The 24,415-nt window shown below is 37.1% G+C and overlaps 1 protein-coding gene across 1 annotated transcript; it reads left to right on the forward strand.

The window, feature by feature from the left end:
• The first annotated feature begins 678 nt into the window (after window positions 1-678).
• Window positions 679-19,912, forward strand: colec10 (collectin sub-family member 10 (C-type lectin)). Its single transcript, XM_056476006.1, has 6 exons — window positions 679-793; window positions 10,059-10,130; window positions 11,007-11,078; window positions 18,776-18,829; window positions 18,969-19,064; window positions 19,499-19,912. Exons 1-6 carry the CDS (start codon window positions 679-681, stop codon window positions 19,903-19,905), a joined length of 816 nt encoding a protein of 271 aa, XP_056331981.1. The 3' UTR covers window positions 19,906-19,912.
• The last annotated feature ends 4,503 nt before the right edge of the window (window positions 19,913-24,415 follow it).

Below are 24,415 nucleotides of genomic sequence, written 5' to 3' on the forward strand. Positions count from 1 at the left end.
TTAAAACAGCCTAAGCTTGGATTTAGAAGCATTTTTACCATGTCCAGGCTGGTCAGCTTGGTGTTGTGGCCTTATGAACAGATTTGTTTGTAAGAATGGTAGGTGAATGAGGCCCATTTAGAGTAAATATTATCCAGTAACACTGAGTTTAAATACCACTTATCTTCTATTAACTCTCCGTATTAATGGCATACATTATGTCAACACTGAGTGTAAATTGCATCTGTTGCTAATTGGACTTGATTAAAATCTATTGCAAACGATGTTACAACTATTTTTGCCCATCAATGGTAGCATACAACCAAAGCAGTCTGCTCCCTCATCCTTCCTATACTTAAAAAATGATTGTAAGCAATACATGCTTTGCTATTCACAGCATGTACACATTACAAGAACAATACCTTCCATACTGACTGTTGTTTCTTAAATTCAACACAAATTTTATTATATTTAATCTTTTATATGTTATATTTGTGGATTTGCAACATGTCTGTCAGACATCTTCAGGACTTGTACACACAACAAAATTCCTCACTTGAACTGCATGGAGATAGTCTGCATTCTGGACAGTGTTGTTTGAAAGCTAAAACTCAGATATGATAAGGTTTGGTAAACATGTGGTAAACTCCCTTCTCACTCTCCTCTTGAGAACCAGTTTCAAAGTTTGTAATGTAAGTCATGGATGGACATATCTTCAGCAGGAGACTGTTTTTATGCTTATTTCTTTGTAATGTCTACCCTCATTGTTTAACAAATGAAGTCTGCTCAAACAACATACACCCTGGAACAAAAGGTAATTATGATTTGCTTGTTTGTTTGTTTGTTTTCTAACATCTTTACAACTTTTTACCACTACAGTGTTATCACATAATGAATGTATGCATTGGTATTATTATTTGCTATGGTTGCACTATGATTAAATATTAGTGTGATTAAATGACCTCTATAAATCCTTGCTAGTTGGTTATTCTCACAGATGTTAAATATGTAATCATTCATTTAACTTAACATTGTGACAATGTGGCATTTTTTAAATGTTGTTTTTTTATTTAAAATACACAAATGTAAAAATACTAATGTACTGTAATGTAAAATGTTTGTCTTTTGTGAGTGTTAGATATACCCTGTCAGTATAAAACAACAATATAGTAATGAAAGCATACATTTGTACATTTTCTCGTTTCTAGTCTATCTAGAAATTCTTTAATCAAAAAGCATGTTCTAGACAAGCAAAAGATATTGACAAAAATATCAGAAATAAGACAAAAAATCTAAATAAGAAAAGGATTTTTTGCAGTGCACACATGCGCACTCACACAGTAGTGTGTGAAATTTAAACATTAGAAATGTATTTTTTATTTACATTTACATTATTACATTAACATTAACATTTATTTTTATGCTTTGTATACTGCAAAGAGATTAACATGGCTATGTACAAAAATACACCTTCTACAAATAACTTATTTCTACGATAACTTGCACAAATAATCTTTTACACTGCAGATAACTTATAATGTAGTGCAGCTTTTTTCTTTTTCATGATGCAAGATACTAGAAATTTGTAATCTAAAGACTTAACTAGGATAATTAGGTTAATTAAGCAAGTTAGGTTAATTGGCAAGTCATTAGACCGGTGGTTTTTTCTGTAATTTAGGGCTAATTAAAGGGCTAATAAAAAAAAAAAATAAATTTTATTGAAGCCAATCTTTCTCAAGAAGAAAAAATATATTATATAAAATACTAATATTATATAATTTCCTTTCTCTGTTAAACAGCACTTGAAAGATATCTTTAAAATAAAAACAATTTCAGAAGAGAGCTAATAATTTTGTCCTTAACTTTATATAAATCATTTTGTGTGTTTTTCTTAGAAAAATTGTTTGTACTTTGTGCCTGAAGAACAAATGTTATTTAACAGAAAAGTTTCATACACACATTTTTATGTAAAAACTTAAATGTGCTATACTTTTTTTAAAACTAGAAACACAAGAAAGCATGATTTCAGTCTACTTCCTTACTCACTTTAAAATAGAAATAGGTTATTAACTGTGTGCGTTAAAAGAAACAAGAAATACCAAAGCAAAAACAACGGTTAATTATCTTAAAGCCTTAAATCTTCTCTTTGAACAATTGTAATTTTTCGTTTTTTTATATTGTATTTATTTTAATGCCAATTTAATGTTATGTTATTTCCCTCGTATGTTCTGTGTTCTAAAATTGCAATAAAAAAAGGCTACTTTCTAAATGCTTAAATCTACTTTCATCGTATTAAGTATTTTTAGTTTGTAGTTGTTATTACTCTTTTGATTAAGTGGTGTATTAAATAACCTTTTCCACTTAATATTACATACTACCTCAGTTTCAGAGACAATGCATAATGTTACCCTTATAAAAAAGTATATTTGTTTTACTATTAGTATACTTTTTTTATTATTTAAAAATTACTACTTTTTAATTACCTCTCTGAAATTTAATTTAGCCACTTATATGTACAAATATGTAAAAGTGCACTTAAATATATACTTAGTTACACTGACAGTTCACTGACATATAATTAAAAATATAATCACATAAGTGGCTTGTAGTTGTTTTTACGCTTTTGATTTAGTGCCTATAAAGTAATTTTTTCCCATACAGTAATATTACTTACTCCCCCAATTTTAGAGACAAGGCTCAAGGCTGGTTATTGACTAAATTGCGTCTTGGAGCTTTGCTTAGCTAATTGAAAATAGCTTGCAGTGATGTGCAGTATCTTAAAATACGGCAGTACCATTGTGTTTTCTCTTATTTTTTAAAAAGTTGCTTAAATATTCTTAATAACTAAGGCCCAATCTAGTAAAAAAAAAAATTATATATATATATATATATATATATATATATATATATATATATATATATACACACACACACGCACGCACGCACGCACACACACACACACACACACACACACACACACACACACACACACACACACACTTAAGTATTTATTCTAAGTATTCTTGTAGTCAGATTAGTTAGTGTAGGGATGCTTCAAATATGTTAACTTTGCTAACTAATCTTATTTTGGATCAACTATATATATATATATATATATATATATATATATATATATATATATATATATATATATATATATATATATATATATATATATAATATACAACTTATGGTAACTCTTTATTTTTATGTATTTAGTTTACTTTCATGAGCTAAATTGGAACAATACAGGGGTGTCAAATTCAATTCCTGGAGGGCTGCAGTCCTGCAGAGTTTAGTTCCAGCAGGGCTTCAACACACTTATCTATAGGTATTAACCAAGCCTAAATCACTAAATTATCAGGTGTGTTTATTAGGTTTGGAACTAAACTGTGCAGAGCTGCGGCCCTCCAGTTTGACACCTGAGACTTAAAACATACTGTAAGTATATGCCTGTGAAAGCTTATTACATGATTGATTAATCCTATTAAGGTATACGTTATTTGTTTAAGTACGTTACAAATAAATTATAAGTGTATATATATACCATAACTATTCTTTTTCTGATTAATTTCTGAGTATAATTTTGTTACTACAAATTACACATGTTGTCTTTAATAACAAACTAAACAGATTTTTATGCTAACTTGCAGCACAACACTAGAAAACTATTATTCAAATAGTTGTACACTAAGAATGATTGCAGTATAAAACTGCTAGTAGTTTAGTGAAAATATACGCATATGTGTCATGGGTGAATCAAACATATGATCCAAAAGTTGCTGGTTTGAGTTCCAGTACTGCCAGGGATTGTTGGTGTATGTGTTCACTACAGTGTGCACATTTGAATAGGTTAAATGTAGAGTCAAGATTTTGGGTATGAGACACCATGTCACAATGTTTCTTCCTTTGTAAATAATTGTTTACCACAAGTAAACTGCTACACTATAAAAATGCTGGGTTCCACACAATTCCTGTATGTTGTTCCAATACAAATGAAGGTAACTTTAATTGTTTTGAACATAATTTCAGTGTGCAGTGCAACATCACGTCGATTCCTAAAGAGGGATTAAAAAATCGGGCCAATTTTATGGAATGTTAAAACGAATCTCATTTGCAGAATCAATCAAGTTTAAATTAAACTGGGCATCAGTGCAGTTAAATTTGTTTGTTCATAGCAAGGGAAAATACAATGATAAGATCTCCAAAAATGAGTACTTTTAGACTGTAAATAAAATTGTAAGTAATTTTTTTCTTCTAAAATGTAATTGTAAATGTAATCATTTTTCATTCATTCATTTTCTTTTCGGCTTGGTCCCTTTATTAATCCGGGGTCGCCACAGCGGAATGAACTGCCAACTTATTCAGCATATGTTTTACGCAGCAGATGCCCTTTCAGCTGCAACCTATCTCTGGGAAACATCCATACACAATCATTCACACTCGTACACTACGGACAATTTAGCTAACCAAATTCACCTGTACCGCATGTCTTTGGACTGTGGGGGAAACCGGAGCACCCAGGGGAAACACACGCGAACGCAGGGAGAACATGCAAATTCCACACAGAATTGCCAACTGACCCAGCCGAGACTCAAACCAGTGACCTTCTTGCTGTGAGGTGACAGCGCTACCTACTGCGCCACCGCATCACCCATATAAGTTTTTAATTGTACTTGAAATGGAGGGGTTCGTAGATGTTCGTAGACTGGCCAAAGGGCTCGAGGGAGATGAGGGTCAACTATCATGACGACAACCACAATTTCTAATCTCCTCTTTTCTGTTTTCCACTTCTGCCTTGTCTGAAGGTCAGGTAGGTAGTATTTCAGAAAGTGCCTCCAGAAGTGCTCTGCAAGTAGTTGGCTGTGATGCCACCGCCGTCGACTCAGGATTTCCGAGTCCTCGTAGACGACTTGGGGAAGTGACACATCTCTGCGGCTTAACCCATCGATTTCAAACTTAGTTCCTGAAGGACCACAGAACCTTCGTAGGGCCATCAAGAAGCAGTCAGAGTCAATACTAGAGAGATGATCATGATGGACTGCCCTTGTGGTCATACACTTGAAGACCATACCCCACATCTTCTCATTACGTCGACCAATCTTAATAACGAAGGGGCCAAAACAGTCCATCCCAGTTGAGTAAAAGACAGGACGGAAGTATCTTTGTCTTGTAAGGGGTAGGTCCACCATGTGGGACTTCAGGGCATCCTTTCCACTTCTTATACTCTGTACACTGGTGCTGGTGTCGACGGCTTCACAACCTCTAAGTATCAAGTATGTCCTTCTGATTTCTGCAAACAACCGCTCCGTACCTGGATGATGCAGTCTCTCATCATAATCTTTTATGATTAACACTGTGACTGGGTGCTAAGGATCAAGGACAACTGGGTGTATACTATCAGCTTCCAATACCTTACAGTGACGTAGCCGGCCTCCCACTCTAATAAGTGCAGTAGCAGCATCAAGTTCTGGGGAAAGAGTGAGTAGTCTGCTCTTTGATGATACTGGTTTTCCAGACATCAATAGTCTCAGCTCTTCTGGAAAGGACTCAGCTTGTGCTTGACGGAGAACTGCACATTGAACATCTTTTTGGAGTTCAGCACTGGAGGTGTAGGCCGCCCCATGAAGCTCCTGTCCATAAGCATTTAGGCACTCTGTCAGGGTGTTGTAGTGCTGCAGCTTAACTGAGGGTGCAGTAGTGGTTACTAAAACGGAGAAGGATGACTGTCGCAGTTCAGAGTTCGCCACTTCTGCTGCTAAGTGAGGCTGTTTTGGCCAGCTCTCAGAAGGGAGCTTAAGGAAAGATGGTCCTTGACTCCACCTGCTGTCTTTAGAAAGGTGTTGGAGAGATTTGCAGGAGAAACTCGTTAAGGCTGTGGCCTTCAAATTGAAATGAGCAGTTGTAGACGACTCTGTTCTTATTATTGTGCTGCACCATATGGTGGGGGATGTACCAAGACTCTTTGGAGCAATCAGCTTCTCTTGGTTCTAGCTTAGTCACATAACCTGCTTCCTTCAATCTTGTTATCTCGGCCTGGTAGGCAGATGCTTGCTCTGGGTTTTTGAGCAGCCTCCTCTCAACACTCCTAAGCTGAGGGAGAACGGCTTCCTTGGGCATGTTCAAGCAAGGCATACCCAGCATTCGAAGGAGCGGTGTGGCATACCGCATTGTGCCCTCTACTTTTACTATCACAATCTTTTCGTGCAACAGACTGATTGCTTCCTTGTCTAGCTTGGATTGGGTCACTATCTTGTTGCTGCGATAGGGAATCACATCCATCTGCCACAGTCGCTCAACATGAGCAAACAAGTCTGTGTTAGGGAGTACAGAGGTAAAGAAGCACTGGTGTGTGCTGAGCTCACGACGAACCTCCTGTGTAGGACCTTGAAGAGTCCATCCCAAGCTGGTTTTAACTGCTGCTGGGCCCCCTGGTGGGCCTAAACGGACTGGTTCATCAGGCGTGAGGAGGTGTGGGTAATCGGACCTAACAATACAGGCTGCACTTGTTCCAATGGGAGACCAGCTAGATGTCTGTATTTCTTCTGTAAGAAAGCAACAGGATATGTGTGTTCAGGAAGGCTTAGTCATTCAGCTGTAAATGCATGTTGAATGAGGTATTTCTTGTGGGGGTGAGACACTGGTGAAACTTTGAAGGAAACTGCTGTCCCATGAAGCACTTGCTGATCCTGTCCCAGTGCGCAGTATGTGGTCCTCTGGCTGGCCCTTGAGTTTCAGCTGCTGAGCTGCAGCATGGAGTAGTATGGTCCTTTCTGACCAATCATCTAACAATGCAAATGTCTCCATTGATGCATCTCCATTTGCAATGATTACTTTACTCACTTTCAAGAGCACTCGTCGACTGCCAACTGAATGGTCTGCATATAAGGTGCCCTGGTACTCACAAGACACGAGTTCTCCTTAGGTTCAGTCTCATCACTTTTACTGACAACTCTCTTATTCAGATCATGCAATACAAGTAGGTGTTTTCTGTTGCATGTCTTACACGGAGCCTTTAATGTGCATCTGGATGCATGATAATTGCGGCCACACCGCCAGCACCTATTGTTTTTACGAATCCATGCCTCTTTCTGCTCTTTTGCTAGCTCTTTGAAGTTAAGAGGAAGGGGCTGGAGTTGTCCAAATAAGAACAGTAGGCGTGTGACTTCTCTCTATACTTAGTAGAGCTGGGCTGATAATCTAAAGTAAGCATTCGGTATTCAGTAGGGGCAGTGGGCTTTCCAGCACCTAGTAGGATATTTGTTGATATCCCTGAAGGCTTGTGTTCATGACGAACTTCTCTTGAAAGGTAAGGGTGGGGCATACATAACTGCTTTGGCAGTCTCATCTTGTACTTGGAGCTCGTATTCTAACCAGTCAGCAAAGAGTAGAAGTGTAGGGACTGTGATCCTTAAGGGGTGGATATATCTCTTAAAACTGATTTGCAGCTCATGGGGAAGCTTGCTCTGGAGACGAGACACATGTGAGCCACAATCCAATTTGGTAACTCCCTCTGGCCCCAATTGTTCCAACATGCTACACTAATGACCGCACTCGAAGGGCAAAGAGCTTGAAAGATTTAACATCCCCTGACTTAAGGTTGGGACTTTCCAGCACTTCTGCAATATTCCGCAGAACGAGCTTATGGGGCTGACCGTTCATCTTAATCAGAGCGTGCATCGTGTCTGTGTAGGGTCTCACTGAGTTACAATTGGAGTCTGCCACTAGGAAAGCCTCTTCAAGCTCCAAATGATCTGTCAGAATCTGGAACTTAAAACGTTCACTCGCATCTGCTGGCAGAATGTTCTCCAGTGCCATACATAGTCTTGAAAACTGTCTTGGGTCAGCTGCTGTCAAGCTGGTAATTGTAGGCTTAGGGCCTCGATAAATCTGCTCTTGGGTGTGCAGCATCTCCATCCTAGGCACCACCTCTGGGCGTGAGGCTGGACTGACTTCTCTTCTCTTCTCTGCATGTGACATCCTAGAAGATAAAGTCATGTTTCCCATTTGCTCTGTCAGCTGCTCATAATGGGCTGGTTGAGGAGTAGGAACTTCACAGCCATGTACTCTGGAGGTTCTAAGACTAATGACGGATGGTGGCAAGTGAGTGCAGGGAGCTGGCACTGGTGTCTGAATGCTGGGGCTACGCTCTCCTGATCTCCTGTCTCAATGTAGCATTCACCGCCTTGAGCCCTTGAAGCGCTGACAGGATTTCTGGTAGAATGGAGCTACGAAGCTCGTCACTGTCCCTCTTCATCTGCATGCACATAGACTTTATATCTGAGGCCTGCTAGACTTGGAAGTGTCGCTTATCATATCCTGGCGATTCATATCCAGATGGCTCTGGCCATACATCTTAGAGAATTAGATCATCTGCATATGAGGGCTGACTCGTCGGAGAAGATGATCATGATACAATTCGCTGACACAGGTGCGACTGCTTTGACGGTGTATTCACTCAGGCGGTTAGATACTGGAGCTCTCTTCACAAAGCCTGATCCCTCAACTTCGTAATCTGCTAGATATGCAGGTTGGCTTATTTGTCACCTTGTTCTGACAACAGGAGGATCTGGCTCAGAATTGGACATCATCTTTTTACTGGATGATGTCCAATTCTGAGCCAGATCCTCCTGTTGGACCACTTGAAATGGAGGGGTTCGTAGATGTATTAATTTTGGGTGTGAAACACAATAGGCAGTCGGTCAGAACTGAGTGAGATGGTTTCTTAATTGAAGAGAGGCACTCAGGATATTTAGATATGATTTAGGTTTACTGAAGGACTTGGTATAGAAATGGAACATATGCATGTTTTTTTTAAGACACGCACACTGTAACACAGTATACCATCAGTGCGTGTTATGTCCTTTTTTGCCAAGTGAGTTAGATAGCAGGTGTGTTATCCAGCGTTATCTCTTGTGTGCACTGTCACTCTCAACTAGTTCTTTGCTCAGCCCACCTCGATGATGCTGCTTTGCATTGTGCACACTGATTGGTTGGTGTCATCCGGAACTTAGACATCAGCGGTCTTTTTGCACAGTACTCAAATATAAATCTACAAAAATAATACTGAAGTACAGTAAACAAATAAAATTAATCAAGTACTTTACACATCTGATAAATAATTAATTTAAATACTTAAAAAATGTTTTTAAATTAGCTACAGGTTTGGCAAGCAATGAACCAAACCAGGCTCATTCTGAAAATATACCTCTGTAGACGTTTCTGGAGACCGCAAAATATGTCCCGGCGGCACGTTTTTCTGCAGTTTTTGTTTTCGCGAATCCACCAGAGTTCGCTACGGATGCTTTTTGAGATCTCAAATTTCCTTCGCGAGTGGCATTTGTGCCTGCTGTTCTTACGTAAACCCACCAGAGGCCGCTGTTGACTCACTTTTTGACAGACTTTCTGACTGACTGAGCGAACGATCGGCTGACCCACCCTCCCCCTTCCCTAAACCCAACCAATTTTATCGATTGACCCGCCCACCCGCTTCCCTAAACCCAACCAACAGGTTTCAAAAGCAATCCAAAAAAATAAAAACTGTGACCAACAAACCAACAATTGTCAGCCACTCAGCATATACTTTTATTAATGTTAAAGAGTTTTAATATGTAAGCTCATTAATTCGATTGTAAACCTTACCACTTCAATGAGTGCAGTGCACTATTTTGTGCTTTTGCGGTATTTGAATATTTATTCTGATGCAGACAGACAAATTGCTTCTTGCTGGAATCTTATAGATTTAAAGATTGTTTTGTTATGCTGTCAAACTGTTGTATAAATGCAATATCACACTCATAGCACTGCAATATGGTTGTCAGCACTGCTTTATTTACAGCAGTGCTGAGATGCAGTCATATCACAGTCCTTCTTTTGTGAAATTGCTCATGTGTAAATAGAAGTCATTTTGTTAACTTTATGGAGCAAAAATACATTTGAAAAGGAAAATGAATACCCCTGACAACTCGATCTTCATTTACAGTGCATACATACGTACATCCTAAGTATTTCTGTCTGCAAATTTTCTGCTAAAGAGTCTAATTATCCCCAATCTCTAATTATGTCGATTCATCTACCAGGTGATCCAGGTGAGGAGGGAGCAGAAGGTGAAGAGGGAATAATGGGGAAATCCGGCCCATCTGGCAAGCAAGGTCTCTGAGACGTTGGTGGTTTGTTAATCATTGATAGATTAAAGCAATGGTACCAAACTTAATTCCTGGAGGGCCACAGCTCTACGGAGTTTTTCTCCAACCACCTCCAACTCACATCTGCTTTGTCTCTAGTAGTCTTGAACACCTCGATTAGTTGGATCAGCGATGAGTTTGATTAGGGTTGGAGCAGAACTATCAGAGCTGTGGTCCTCCAGGAACTAAGTTTGAATTCGATGGGTTAAGCCGCAGATACACTGCACTTTTTGCCCCATAATTTCGCATGTCGTCGCATTTGAAAGTTCAAGCTTCCAAAATCGCATCACATAATTGTGTGGGACCAATAGAGGATCAAAACATGACCTCTTGGTACAGAAATTTTTTAATTATAGAGTTATTGATTGCTTTTTTAAAGTCTAATGATCTTGTTAAAACCCATCCCTTTTCACAGCGCTGTAGGACAGAATTCTGCATGCTCAAATTTTTGTCCGACTGCTGCATTACAGGGAAGTTGCTTAAAGCATGCATGCTTACTTTTTATAGCCACAAATACCAAGGGAATGCTGGGGAGGGGAAATGGAATGACAAGAAAAGCAGAGATGCCTGAAAGGCTGGAAGCCTGTTCTTTCACTCTACATCAGAACCATTAGGTTTTACAATGGTTGTTTATTGCAAATTTTATTTTTAGCAGTGTGTCCAAAAGTAACATGTAAAAAATATTACATACAGGACACTTCAGAGAATCACTGGGTTTGACTGGCAAAAATCACAAAAAGTGTGACCGAGGTTAATCAAAACCGCACACATCAAGATTAAGTGTGTTTTAATAATCTGCATGATTTCTTTGGAAAAGCATTGTGAGCATTTCTTCTTCTTTAGGTCTCCCTGGTGAATATGGAGACAAAGGACAGATTGGCCAAATAGGAAAGAGAGGACCTAGGGGAATGAGAGGTTAGACTCTGACTGGGAATTGTTTGTTTATGTATTTTGTATTCACATTTTTCCCCAATAACACTACATTATCTGGTATTGTATACCACTTACTTTTAGTGCACAGTATCTTTTACTCCATGTCTATGACTTTCACAGTTTACTTGTCTTTGTATAGAAAAGTATTTATATACAAGTAAATATATTCTTCTTCTTCTTATTATTATTCTTATTCTTATTATTACTATCATTTTATGGTAGTGAGTTCTTGTTGCGGCTGTCTGGCCAGAACAGATCCAAAGTGACTTATTATAACTGTGGAATTCCTAACAAAAAGTGTGTATTGCTTCCATCTACTGGTCATTCTCAGTTATTACTGGATTAATGCATGTATGCTTGTAATATGTTTTTTTCTGAATTGCTGAAACACATTTCTTAATACTACCCCTCATTTTCTCAAAACCTTAAAAAAGAACCCCTTACTCTTCTGACAAAATCAACAGCTTCAAAATAACTTCAGAATTTCAATATTTAAAATTAATGTTAGCTAATCACACACACATACAGTTTAGTGTCCTGTACACTGTATGCAGTAGTATTGTGCTGAATTTACTTGCATTCTCTAACAAGAGAATAGCCCAACTTTAGATGTCCAAAGGATCAAAGATGTTATCAAAAGCATGTTACTGTACAGCTAACAAAAGACTCTGCCTCAGCATCATAGACCTGATTTATATAGCATATAAGCACAAATATGTCATGTATTGAAGCATTAACAAATGATTTCTGTGATGTTATATCTAGTTTGAGGGCATCAGGGAGCCACTATTTGCAGCTGACTATGGGAGCTTCCAGTAGAGACGGGATGTCTGTGACATGAACTTTCTTCAATCCTCAGATTCAGAAAAAATGTGTTTTTTGACCTTGCGTGCATATAAGCCTGTTGTTGGGGACCCTCAAAACCAAACTATGATCTTTTTTAGGGATGATAGGGGCAATTTAATATATCCATGCAGCAGAAGTGGCATGTGATATGGTGCATTTTTAAGGTAAATTATGTATTCATGATACAGCTGGGACAAATAGTGGAAACTGTGGAAAATTATGGATTATTGTGACAAAGTGAAAGCACGAGTTAGTGAACAGAGATCATTAGGAAAACATTCTACATCAACTATTTTGTAATATATATTTATAATTTCCATCCTTTCAGTGAATTATGAAATGGTCCTTCAAATTTGAAATCATGTATGAATTTGTGGTACTGTGTTTATCATGTCCATTCCATCATGTTTTACACCCTTTAACCTGCAGTCCCAACTTTATTATTTTTTGTCTATGAGGATTAGAAAAATCAGTACTGTGATTCCTGTCCAATCAAATCGCACATATTACGTAAATCGTCTCATGATGAATATGTGCGCTTTATAATTGCAGCAAACTGTTTGGAAGCATTAAAAGTATCCAAGAAGATGTCCAAAATCTTTACACACATTGACCCAGAGACTGTTTAGATGCATGTCAAGCAGGCACAAGAGGTGAACATGGTGTCAAACTGACATTGTTCTTCAGTGTTGTGGGTACGTTGAATTTTGTTTGGAAATGAAAATCGGGTTGACATCAGAACTCAACATCAGGCCAATGTCAATGTCCAACGTCCAACCTAAAACTAACCAAATTTCAACGTCTAATGATGTTACAGCTTGACGTTGTGTGAACGTTATCACTATGACGTCTATCAGACGTTGGATTTTAGTTGCCATACCTGACGAATAAATGTCATTATTCAACGTCAATAAGATGTTGGCTCGACGATGGATTTTGGTCACTTTCTAACAACCTAAAATAGACCAAATAGCAACGTCATTTGATGTCGTTATTGGACATCAAAATAACATTGTCCTTAGATGCTGGCTAGACATTGAATTTTGGTCACCTGACATCACAACCTAAATCTAACCTAATATTAAAGTCTTATGATGTTGTGTGCCTGCTGGGCAATAACTAGATGCACTACAGAATGTTACGTTTACACACATGCGCAAATTACATGTAAATGCATCAGCTTTTCACAGCGTAATAATCACTACTCATTACACTTGAGTACTTTTGAAAGGTCTACTTTTTACTCATACTTTGAGTAATATTTACAACAGATACTTTTACTCTACTTGGACTACATTTTTGGGCAAGTAATGGTACTTTTACTTTAGTAGTATGATCCCAGTCAGTGAACTGTTCAGCTTTGCGATCAACCTGTGCCCCAATAATAAACCAGATTTTGCCTCCAAAATCTTCTTCAAAATGAACAACCAACATTTTGTGGTAAAGTAATTGTCCTGTGTGCTATTCTACTATGCTGCTGAGGAGTAGAGGATATCTGCAGCACAGAATGATGACGCATGTCGATTAAAGATTATGTAAAAGTCACATGAAATCCGACATAACCGTTCACATTACGATCACTTTGCAAAACATCAGATATGTCTCTGATTTAATACTACATATGAAAGTGGCACAAATCTGAAAAGATCAGATTCCATGCGGTTTGCGCTGTTCACACTGTCAAGACAAAAACAGATCTGAGGCACATGTGGGCAAAAAAATCTAATTCAGGCCACATTTGCCTGCAGTGTGAATGAAGCCTTTGAATACACTGCAAAGCTTAGTTTTGACTAGCTTCAACATTGAGTATTCAACAGTGGCAATTGGGTTGGAAAGATTTTCAGCAGCTTAAAATGTGTTGGAATCAACAGGAACCTCAAATTCCTTGAATGTTTCTGTAAGGCTTGAAGCTTACGTTGCTATTCTGAACCAATAATCGGAAACAGAAAGCAGTTAAAGGATGGCGTGTTTAAATCAATTATTTATCTGACTCCATTGTAAATAATCTGACTCTATTAAAGTTGTTATCATCATTGATAAAGAGAAAGAATCTCAACGCCTTAGGCAAAGTTGTTTATTAAGGTACATGTTTAAATATCCAGACAGTAGAATGAAACAAACTAACATACTGTATAAAGAAATTAGCTGTAACATATGCACTGCTGAGCAACAAAGACAGTGAATCTGCCTTTGTTAGTATATGAGGCTGCGCATCGGTGTGTGAGAGAAGCAGAGTAAAAGCCATTCTCCCAGATCAACAGTTACCTTTCCTTATTATACCCTGAGCAAAGCATTTCACTCAAACATGAGTAAAAACCAACCCCCAAAACCAGGTGAACATAAGAGCAAAGTTAAGGAGTTAAAGTGGGGGAGAAGTACATTAACTTACTCTCCTCAGGACATGATATAACAGTAGTAAATATATTGTATATTGAAATACAATCAATCAATGTCTCTTTTGATTTCATCACTACAACGCTTATTCACTTGTCCGGCCCCGGTTGGAAAAGGTGTGCCAGAGTGCGGTTCACTTGGGCTCAGTGGCGGTACGCTTGTAGTGTGAGTGCAAAGAGTGCCTGAGCCTGAAACTGAAGACGAGACGTGACTTTTAAGGGACTGTTTCATATGAATTTATTAATCATTCTTACTGTTTAATGAACGCAAACTGTCATAGATTATTAAAAACGCAAACCCCTGCAGTGCACGACAGCTGCACCTTCAGCAAACCTCCTAATTACTACTTGAAGTTTCTTCAGGCAAATTGATCCTATCTCTGCTTGAATGGTAGCATTTTATTATATCTCTTTAAATTGCTCTTCAGTTCTCATTGTGTTTATTATCGCTGAAGAGCATTTAAAATGGCTGTTTCCACTGATACTAGAGTTATCTCAAAGCAATTAAATAATTCAAAGTTGATGCAATGCAATAACATGTTTGTTTACCCGGAAGCTGGAGCAAGTTGCTCAGACTTTGACACATCTTCCAGGAATTAGTCAGGGAGGCAGTTTCTCTGCAGCTCCATCAGTTGTATGAGAGCTTCTCTAGCTCAAGAGAATGCAGGCCAGCCCATGATATGCCTTTTTGTGGTGTTGGCAATAAAGGTGTAAAGTTTATCAACTATGGTCAAATAAAAACTGATAAAATGTATGCTAAACTTTGCACTCTTCATTAATACAAGATTCAAGCAATGAGCATATCAATGAACATATATTGCCTTCATTTTGCTTTTGTATTCTGGTCTGTAGACCTTTGTGAGGCAATCCTGACTGCACAATAACCCTGGCCATGGATATCCTCAACATTCAGCTCTCTTTCAGCAAGTTTGTTACTAGGTTTTCAAGCTGTTCTTCTGCTGTTGACTGAATTTTGCAGAGCTGAATGAACTGTTCCTTTATGGTCATGTTATGCACATACTGTAACACACTACAAAGCACAGCTGTTCAATGTGTGATACATCAGTGTTCTCATCTTTAAATGTAAAATGTAAAAAGCAAATATTGATGTAGAACAGTTGTGGTAGAATGCTGGTGTAATTCAAGTTGAAAATGACTCAGTTTGGTTGAATTTAATTCAGTTCAATTGAATTGTTAATTAACAGTTAACATTAATACAAAACGCCCTACCAAAGGACAAATCCACTGAAAAGCAGCTACACCAGCCCCAACCAAGCACACCAGACGTGACAGTGGCACTGAAATAAAACTCTCCTAATTAAAGGGAGTGAAGAACAAACCTTGGGAGAAACCAAGCTCCTCTAGGACAATTGGTTGTCCTCTGCCCATTCATAAAAGAGCAAAGCTGCAGTCTAATGCTTCACTCACACTAGCAGAGACGTTCTAGCTGTCTCTCACCCATGGTGGTGACTAAAATTGCTAATGAGCGTTTGCACCTTAACGGAGCTTAGGTAATGTTTATCATGATATTCACTAACAGCGAATAAGTATTCTTGCTGCTGATATAGACTGATTTCACGCGGCTGCCATTTTAAAAAGCGAAATCGAGGCTGCGGTGGGAAGAAACCTAGAAGTATCACCTGAGTCACAGAGGAATGTTGTGTACCTGGCTGTATATCTTATCAGTGAAGAGAAAGTGACACAAATTTATAATTTCACCGTCTTCCAAGTCACCAGAAGATCCGTTCTGAATGTATAGTGAAAATAAAATGGGATATTGGACATCATTTTCAGCTAAGGTAAAGGAAATGGCACTAGTTAGCTAACGCTTTCTTTCCCAAACACACTTTTTAGACGCCTTTTATCAAACTTAAGTTAATGAACTTATTCTTTTAATATTTTAGGCTCGTCAAGATACAAAATTTCGGTACTGAAATAAAAAAAAACGTCCATTTCCTATTAATATTTAAGGCACTGTTGATGGCGATCTTAAACTGCGCTCATTTTACATTGTGTTTACGAACTCAACAGAAATGACTGTGGCCATGAAGGTCATCAGTTCACCCACCGCTGTTTATAGAGTACAAACACAGACGAGCGATCCGCTGATAAATCCACTGATCTTCACGGCTTTAAAATGCTCCAATGTCCGTCTGTATTTGCAATCTGTGAAGAGTGGTATACTGATGACCTTCACAGCCAATCACAATCCTTTCTGTTGAGCACTGGTGAATACTATGGCAAATCAGCGCTGTTTATGAACGTGCTCAGCGGCACTTAAATGTTGAAAATTGGATGTTTTTAAAACTTCAGTACTGTACAGTACAGTAGTGGGACAACACTTTTACAGACAACACGAGGATGTGCTACAGAAGATTGTATTGTTTTATCGCTCACCGAGTTACATAGGCTGAAGCAGGGAAGCGTCCCCACGATGTTTACCTGTTGCCATGAACTGAAACCGAGTAGGACACTTAAGTGTATTACCCTTAAAGAGATTGTGATGTTGTTCGATGCCTAATCTGCTTTTAACTGTTTAGATTAAACTGAACTGAATGATATAAATGTGATGTTTACATCATATCTGCATTTTGAAATCGCAGCAACAGCTGGAGATTTGTAGTACACAGCATGTTGTTGCAATGTTTACAGTGCTGATCCTATTCTTCCGGGTTTCTTCCCACCGCAGCCTCGCTTTCATGTTTTAAAATGACGACCGCATGAAATAAGCGTATTAAACATTGTGGAGATAAAAGAGTAATATAAATGGATTTCATTTATAAAATGCTTAATTGCAGAGATGAAAGAGAAAACAAAAGTTTTCTCTGTCAATGTGGCTATTTATTTGCTCCCATATTTATAGGTTTACAGCCCGGAGATATAACGCTGAGAGAGGATCATGTGTGCTTTACTAATACTCATAGCTGGATGTCACCATAAGTCACCAACTTTCCCTTAAAAATTAAAGGCTGCGTATCGCTTTGTTTGTGGGTTTCGCTTGTAGTGTGAATGGAGCTCCAAATCTGATTTATACTTTAGCGTCAAATGCCTGCAGATGGTCTGGTGTAGGCTTCACACAGTTGCATAACTTTCTCTGTGCCTGACACCGACCCTGTCGCACACCTCTCAAAAAATTTAACTACATATTGCGGCGATGCCTAATGCAGGCTTGGTAGCATTGACAAGTGTTGGTGGAGCAGATAGCCACAGGACAGGAGCGAGCCTTTTGGCATGAGTCTTTAACAAGTGTCGAGTCCGTAGAGGAGCTTCAGATGGATACTTTTGTTTTGTTTGCTTTTTGAATAAAGTTGTTGCACATCCGACAGTTCCCGCCTCTGAAGGAGCGAGTTTGAGCTAATTGTTACACAGCCTTTCATTACAGTAAGTTACATGACAGGTATTTCCGGTATAAACAAAACACCCACAAAGAAACATAGAAGCCCCACTGCCAACTAGAGTTTGTATAGTGTAACAGCACCACAAACAAAATGCAGAAATATAAACGTGCAGCTATGTCCAAGTCATGCTCCGTGGGTTACGGTGATCTCTCGACACAGAAGTTTAATTCAGCCTTAAGTCTTCAGAGTGCTTCAGAATGTTGAGCATCCATTGTAGGGGAGGTACAGGTCAAATTATGTCACCAGGCGAACTAGCCAGGGGTCTTTGCAAAAATCAGACATGTGCTTATCATTGACCATGACAACCATCTGCTGTTGATAAGGGTCAGATTCAAGATTATGTGAACCTCGGGATTAAAAAAATAGACACACATGAACATAGATACTATGTTCAGAAACAAACTGCAATTGAATAATCATTTTGAATGAAAATATTAGTTTTTCTCTGCCTTTCTCTGACTTTGGCTGCTTGCATTTAGAAGGTACCTTTCTTTTATAGGCAACCAAATGTCCAGCTATGATCTTTTATTTTCACTTTAGCCTGCTTCCACAGACTTTCCCCCACTGAGTTCCAGTCTGTCCTTCTCTTTTAATTTTTATCATTCATGAAATGCCTGCAGCAGAAATTTTAGAATTTTTGAAGAATTTTTGTGTGCACATTTGTTTTCTCTGAATCACAGTTACACACTTTTGAGAAATGACATTTAATTCATTTTATGATGGTCTATGTGCTACTTTTTATAAATGAGGCTCAATGTCTTTATGCTGAGCTCAGCCTTAATTTTCATCATAGACAATAGGGAAAAAAAACTCTCTGGTATGACAGATCTGACCTTGACAACACTTCCTCCATTCTACTTTGTTCATATCAGAATTCAATGCACCTGTGCATATTTTCTTGTTTATAGTTATGCTGGAAGTATAAGGTGTTAGAAATATGGGTATAGTCCATTGAAAATTTGGTTGAGAGAATGGAGTCTTAGCAATTGTTAAAAAACTCCAATAATTAGTGACTAATTGTGTGTTTTAATTAAATGAACAGGTGACAAAGGACACCAAGGAACTGATGGTCTCCAAGGGTTTAAAGGAAAACCTGGTAAATGTCACTTGCAGATGTGTTTTCAGTTTTTGTAAACACTTGTATCTACATAAACATCAGTGAACAAACGTTTTCATAATCATTACTATTACATATCATCTAACACTGCCTAAAGACTGTACAATATATGTGACAGGTTCAGTCTGTGATTGTGGGAAGTACAGAAAAGTGGTTGGACAGATGGACGCCAGTATAAGCAAAGTGAAAAATGCCATCAAGTTTGTAAAGAAAGGTGAGATTTGTGTGTGTTGAATTAATCAGATTTGCTTATGTGGACATTATGTAAATGTTCAAACGTATAATAAATAAATATAAAATGTAAAGAAATAACAGAAAACTATCTATCTATCTATCTATCTATCTATCTATCTATCTATCTATCTATCTATCTATCTATCTATCTATCTATCTATCTATCTATCTATCTATCTATCTTTCTGTATTTGCAGTACCTGATAAGTAACTACTATCAAAGTGTTTGATGTGTTTATACAATATGAAAATGCTATTTTTGGCTCATATGCACAAATTACCACCAATAATAACTGTAGATGAGCTTAACAACATCTCCACTCCTTATTGCATGTCACAATTGTTTTCACTGAAAACACACACAAATGTTTACAAGACACTAACTACTGTTATGTTTTGTCAATTACTTTAAAGTGATTCTAGGTATCAGAGAGACTGAAAACATGTTTTACCTGCTTGTCACGGAAGCACGGACGTATCAACAGTCACTTTTGAACTGCAAGTTGCGTGGTGGGACTCTTGCTATGTCCAGGACCAAAGAGAAAAACAACTTGTTGGCCAACTATATCAGAGAGGCTGATCTTAATCACGTGTTTATAAGATTACAGGCAGGGTTAACAGAGGTGGGGTACATGTATTTAAATGGTAACCCTCTCTTAAATACCACAGCTTGGGCAATTCAGGGGGCAGAAAGTGGTAAAGGGGACTGTGTGCAGCTTGGTAAAACAGGAGCCTTGAGCCAGGTAGACTGTGGAGCCACACAGTACTATATATGTGAGTTTGTAAAAAACAATAACACTACAAAAAATTCAATCGTGTGATGATTTATAGGTCATAATGATAAAAAAAAAACTTAATTATTAATATAATAATAATAAATATAGCTGCAAGCAGCAATTATTGGGGCCAAGCCTCCACATCATGAACAAGCACGGCAACAAGCTACAGAACAACTGGAAAATTCTAGAACTTTTTGGCAGCATGGTCTGAGCCAAATTTGGTGGAAATTGGGCTAACAATCTATGGAGAGTTTAAAACAACAGATTTTCAGATTACTTCAAGATGGTGGAAAGGAAATGTGTAAATTAGGGAATAAATTATATCAATGTTCACATATCAATGATACAAGGAATCTGCAAGACCACTCTCATGACAATAGACAAAATTATTGAAAAGTCATTTAAAAAATTTTGTATGATTTCTACTGATAGAATTAAGTTCTTTGTCAATTTTACCCAGAAGGTGGCTCAAACTGACGTAGTTTGGTCAATGTCAGGTCTAGACCACACACTTTAAGTTTGGTTTTAATACTTCAAACCATTGCAGTGATTCAGCCTGTAATGTCATTTGGCAGCATAACATCTTGCTAAATGACAATAGTTTTGTCTATCAACATGAATTCTATAACATTTGGTCTACAGTTGAAGTCAGAATTATTCGCCCCACTTTGAATTTTTTTTTCTTTTTCAAATATTTCCAAAATGATGTTTAACAGAGCAAGGAAATTTTCACAGTATGTCTGATAATATTTTTTTTCTTCTGGAGAAAGTCTTATTTGTTTTATTTCAGCTAGGATAAAAGCAGTTTTTATTTTTTAAAAAATCATTTTAAGGCCAAAATTATTAGAGAACAAACCAACATAAAAGTTTGCCTAATTAACCTAGTTAAGCCTTTAAATGTCACTTTAAGCTGTATTGAAGTGTCTTGAAGAATATCTAGTAAAATATTATTTACTGTCATCATGGCAAAGATAAAATAAATCTATTATTAGAAATGAGTTATTAAAACTATTAGGTTTAGAAATGTGTTGAAAAAATCACTCTGTTAAACAGAAAAAATAAAAACAGGGAAAAAAATAAACAGGGGGGCTAATAATTCTGATTTCAACTGTACATGGTCTGAAGATGATTCGAGTCTGATTTGGTGAAGATTGGGCCAAGACTGGATTTAAAAAAAAAAAAGAATGTTTTGAACAAAATCAAAATGGCGGACAGGTAGTTTGGCAGATTATGGCATAATTGGTGTTTGTGTTGTTTGCGTGACCCAAGGAATAATTTGAGACCGATTTCATCAAAATAAGCATATGCAGGCAAAAGTTATTACTAAATTATTATGGTGTGGTAAGTGTGAGGCAACAATGATAGACATAAAATTTGGTGTCATTATCTTTAACTATCGCAGAGATACAGTCTCAGATGTAGTTTGGCATCATGCCATCACATTTGTCAGAGCAGTAAACAAAAACCGTCACACCTATCAACATAAAATCCATAACTTTTTGTCAGCATGGTCTGAAGATGTTCTGAGTCAAATTTGGTACAAAATAAGCCAAATGATGTAAGAGAAGTTCGAAAAAGTAGGTTTTTGACCTAAGGCTAGATGGTGGACCGGAAGTTAGGCATAATTGGTTTCAATATTCTCAGGACAACCCAAGGAATGTATCAAGACAAGCTTCATAACAATAGGCAATATTAGTCAAAAGTTATTAGCATTTTTAGAAATATCATTATAACGTTTGACCAAAAGGTGGCACAGTGACAAAACTTTTTGAGCACCTTCAGGGCACAGTCTCAAAGACTCATACCGACTTCCATAACAATTCGCTAATGTGTTCGTAAAATATATAATTTTTGACATAATTCAAAATGGCCAACAGCCAAAACGGCTGACCTGGGAAAATCAGTCATCATTTGACTCGGCATGCTCTACCAATTTTATGAATTTTAGACCAAGGTTTGAGAAGTTATAAGCAAAAGAAGCAATTTTTTTGTATCTCCGGACCACTAGGGGGCAGTGCGTCGAAACAATGTAGCTAACTTCAGACCATGGTTGTAATAACACACACCAAGTTTGGTGTAAATGCATCAATGCATTACAGAGATAACACCTTAAGTCAGTTTTCACAAGCTCTACGTTATATTTGTTCGCAAGTAATGGAAAATGGTTTGTCTAATCAACTCAAATTCAATAACTTTTGGTCAGCGTAGTCCGTAGATCTTGTAATTTAATTTTGGTGAAAAATCTGAATAACGGCCTAGGATGAGGATGTTTAAACAGTTTTTACGAAAAATTTGAAATAGTGAAAAAATGTCCATGACAGAAAATGCCAATTGTAATTGATGCATTTGAATCGGCTTGAGCCAAGGAGTCAGAGGAAAAAAGAATTTTGATTGTTGCCCATTCAGTTCAAAAGTTATAAAGATAAACATAAGTGAAACTTTGGACAGTGGTGGTGCTAGAGATTTTGGGGTAGAGAGTCCAAATTTGTTGTGGTTGAAGATTAGACCGTCCTCTATCAGTGTGCCAAAGTTTGTGTAAATGCCACAAATGGTTCATAGGGCTGCCATAGACTCGCAGAACTGAAGAAGAAGAGGAAAAAGATGAAGCCGGAATAATGATAATAAGAACTGGAACGGATACAATAGGTGCCTACGCACCTTTGTGGTTGGCCCCTGATAATAATAATAATAATAATAATAATAATAATAATGTCACACTTTACAAAAAGGTTCCATTCATTAATGTTAGTTATGTATTTACTAACATGAAGTAAGAATAAACAATACTTGTACAGAATTGAAGCATATTTAATGTTAATTTCAACCTTATTAAATTTTTTATTAAAATCCAAATGTGTGCTTGATAACATTAGTTAATGTACTTATAACAATGATTAAAGTCCTTAAAACAAGGATTAACAATAAACAACTGTATTTTCCTTACACAAAACTTTACAGTTCATTTTTTTTATTATTTACCACTAATAATACTATGTTAAGTTGTATACATGATGATTGGTGTTTTTACCTTTTCACCTTTTATCGTTATTATTTATATATTTTTGTGTACAGTATTATTATTCACTTCTGATTAGTACTAAAATTATTGTAGATTTTACAGTTTTTCTAAATGTCAGATCAGAAATGAAATTCTTAAAACTACTTGTTCAACTTTCTAAACATCATTTAGTCACTGTGCACATCATAAAAGCACTTTCTTGTTCTTTTGAATAAGTTGTGAATGCATTGGTATATTCATCCAATTGATAGTTTTCAGTCACATGATCTGTGCGAAGGCTGGTGGGCAAAAAACAAAAAACAAAACAATGGGCTGTAATGGCAGCTACACTGGGTTTCTCTATAGAAATGCAGCACAATCCGGTCTTAAATATGATCGGATTGTCCTGCATTTCTATGGAGATCCTAGTGTATGAATAAAGATTCCAAGCTACAAATATCAGGATCACATATCAACAGAACAACTCAGATGATCATAAACTGTATATTTTGGGCACTTGCAATCCATGTTGTTTAAAAGAGTTGTTTTAAACACTCACCTCCTGGTCAGAGCTCCAATTCTGTGATTTTTTCCCCCATTTACCTTTTTGGATATACCTCAGCAATTTAGTCATTATTTACTGCGTTATAGTTCGCAAGTGTCTGCTTTTATATTTAGTGTCCTTTTTTGCATGTCATTTTCATCTGCTTATTTGGGGCTAGGTCGCGGGGGCAGCAGTCCTTTAAGCATTGTGTCTTATCACTCTGCTCTTACTGTGATTCTTCTGGAGTGAAAGAACAGCAGTACACTTTATTTAATGTCATATGTTTATGCAGAATTTGATTTTAATTCCTATAACAAATGAAGAATGATGAATTTTCTCATTTTAGGGGTTTTATATGTGTTAAAAATGGGCATATAGAACCATTTTGAAGATTTTTTTAAACATACTTTAAGCCACATAACTTACTATGACGATATCAGAGAACGATTTAACTTATTGAATCGATGCAAATACAGTGTGGCACATGTATAGTGCATATAGCAGATAAAATAATAGTTCTGTACATATATACCATATAATGCGAGAAAATACTATATTAAATAATGTTTTACAATGCGCAGAGCACATTCCCACCTCTGGAAAACAGCTCTGTTTCCAGCATCGTATCAATAATGTTGCTTGAGGGACATGCTTTGCATGCTCTGTTAGCACTGTCCAGAGCAGCATTTAGCCGAATCTATAGAGAGCTTAATGTGCTGTAATTTAAGAAATCACATGCAATTACAAAAAATTCCAGCAAATTTTTAAAAAATCTTCTTAATTAAACATTTCCATTGCGTTTGAAAGTGTTGAGAAAAAATGCATTGCGTTTTCATAAATTGTTTGTGTTGTAAGAAAATTCAGTGTGTTTTATTAACTTGTTTGAAAATGCAGCTCATTTTTCGAAAACGTGTTTGCGATGTGAGGATTTGAATTATGTGCTGTCAAACAGATTGTAAATGCATGTGTTTTCTTGAATTGCAGCATGTTAAGCTCCATATGAATCAGTT

The sequence above is a fragment of the Danio aesculapii genome, chromosome 16, assembly GCF_903798145.1.
Source record: "Danio aesculapii chromosome 16, fDanAes4.1, whole genome shotgun sequence".
Lineage (NCBI taxonomy): Eukaryota > Metazoa > Chordata > Actinopteri > Cypriniformes > Danionidae > Danio > Danio aesculapii.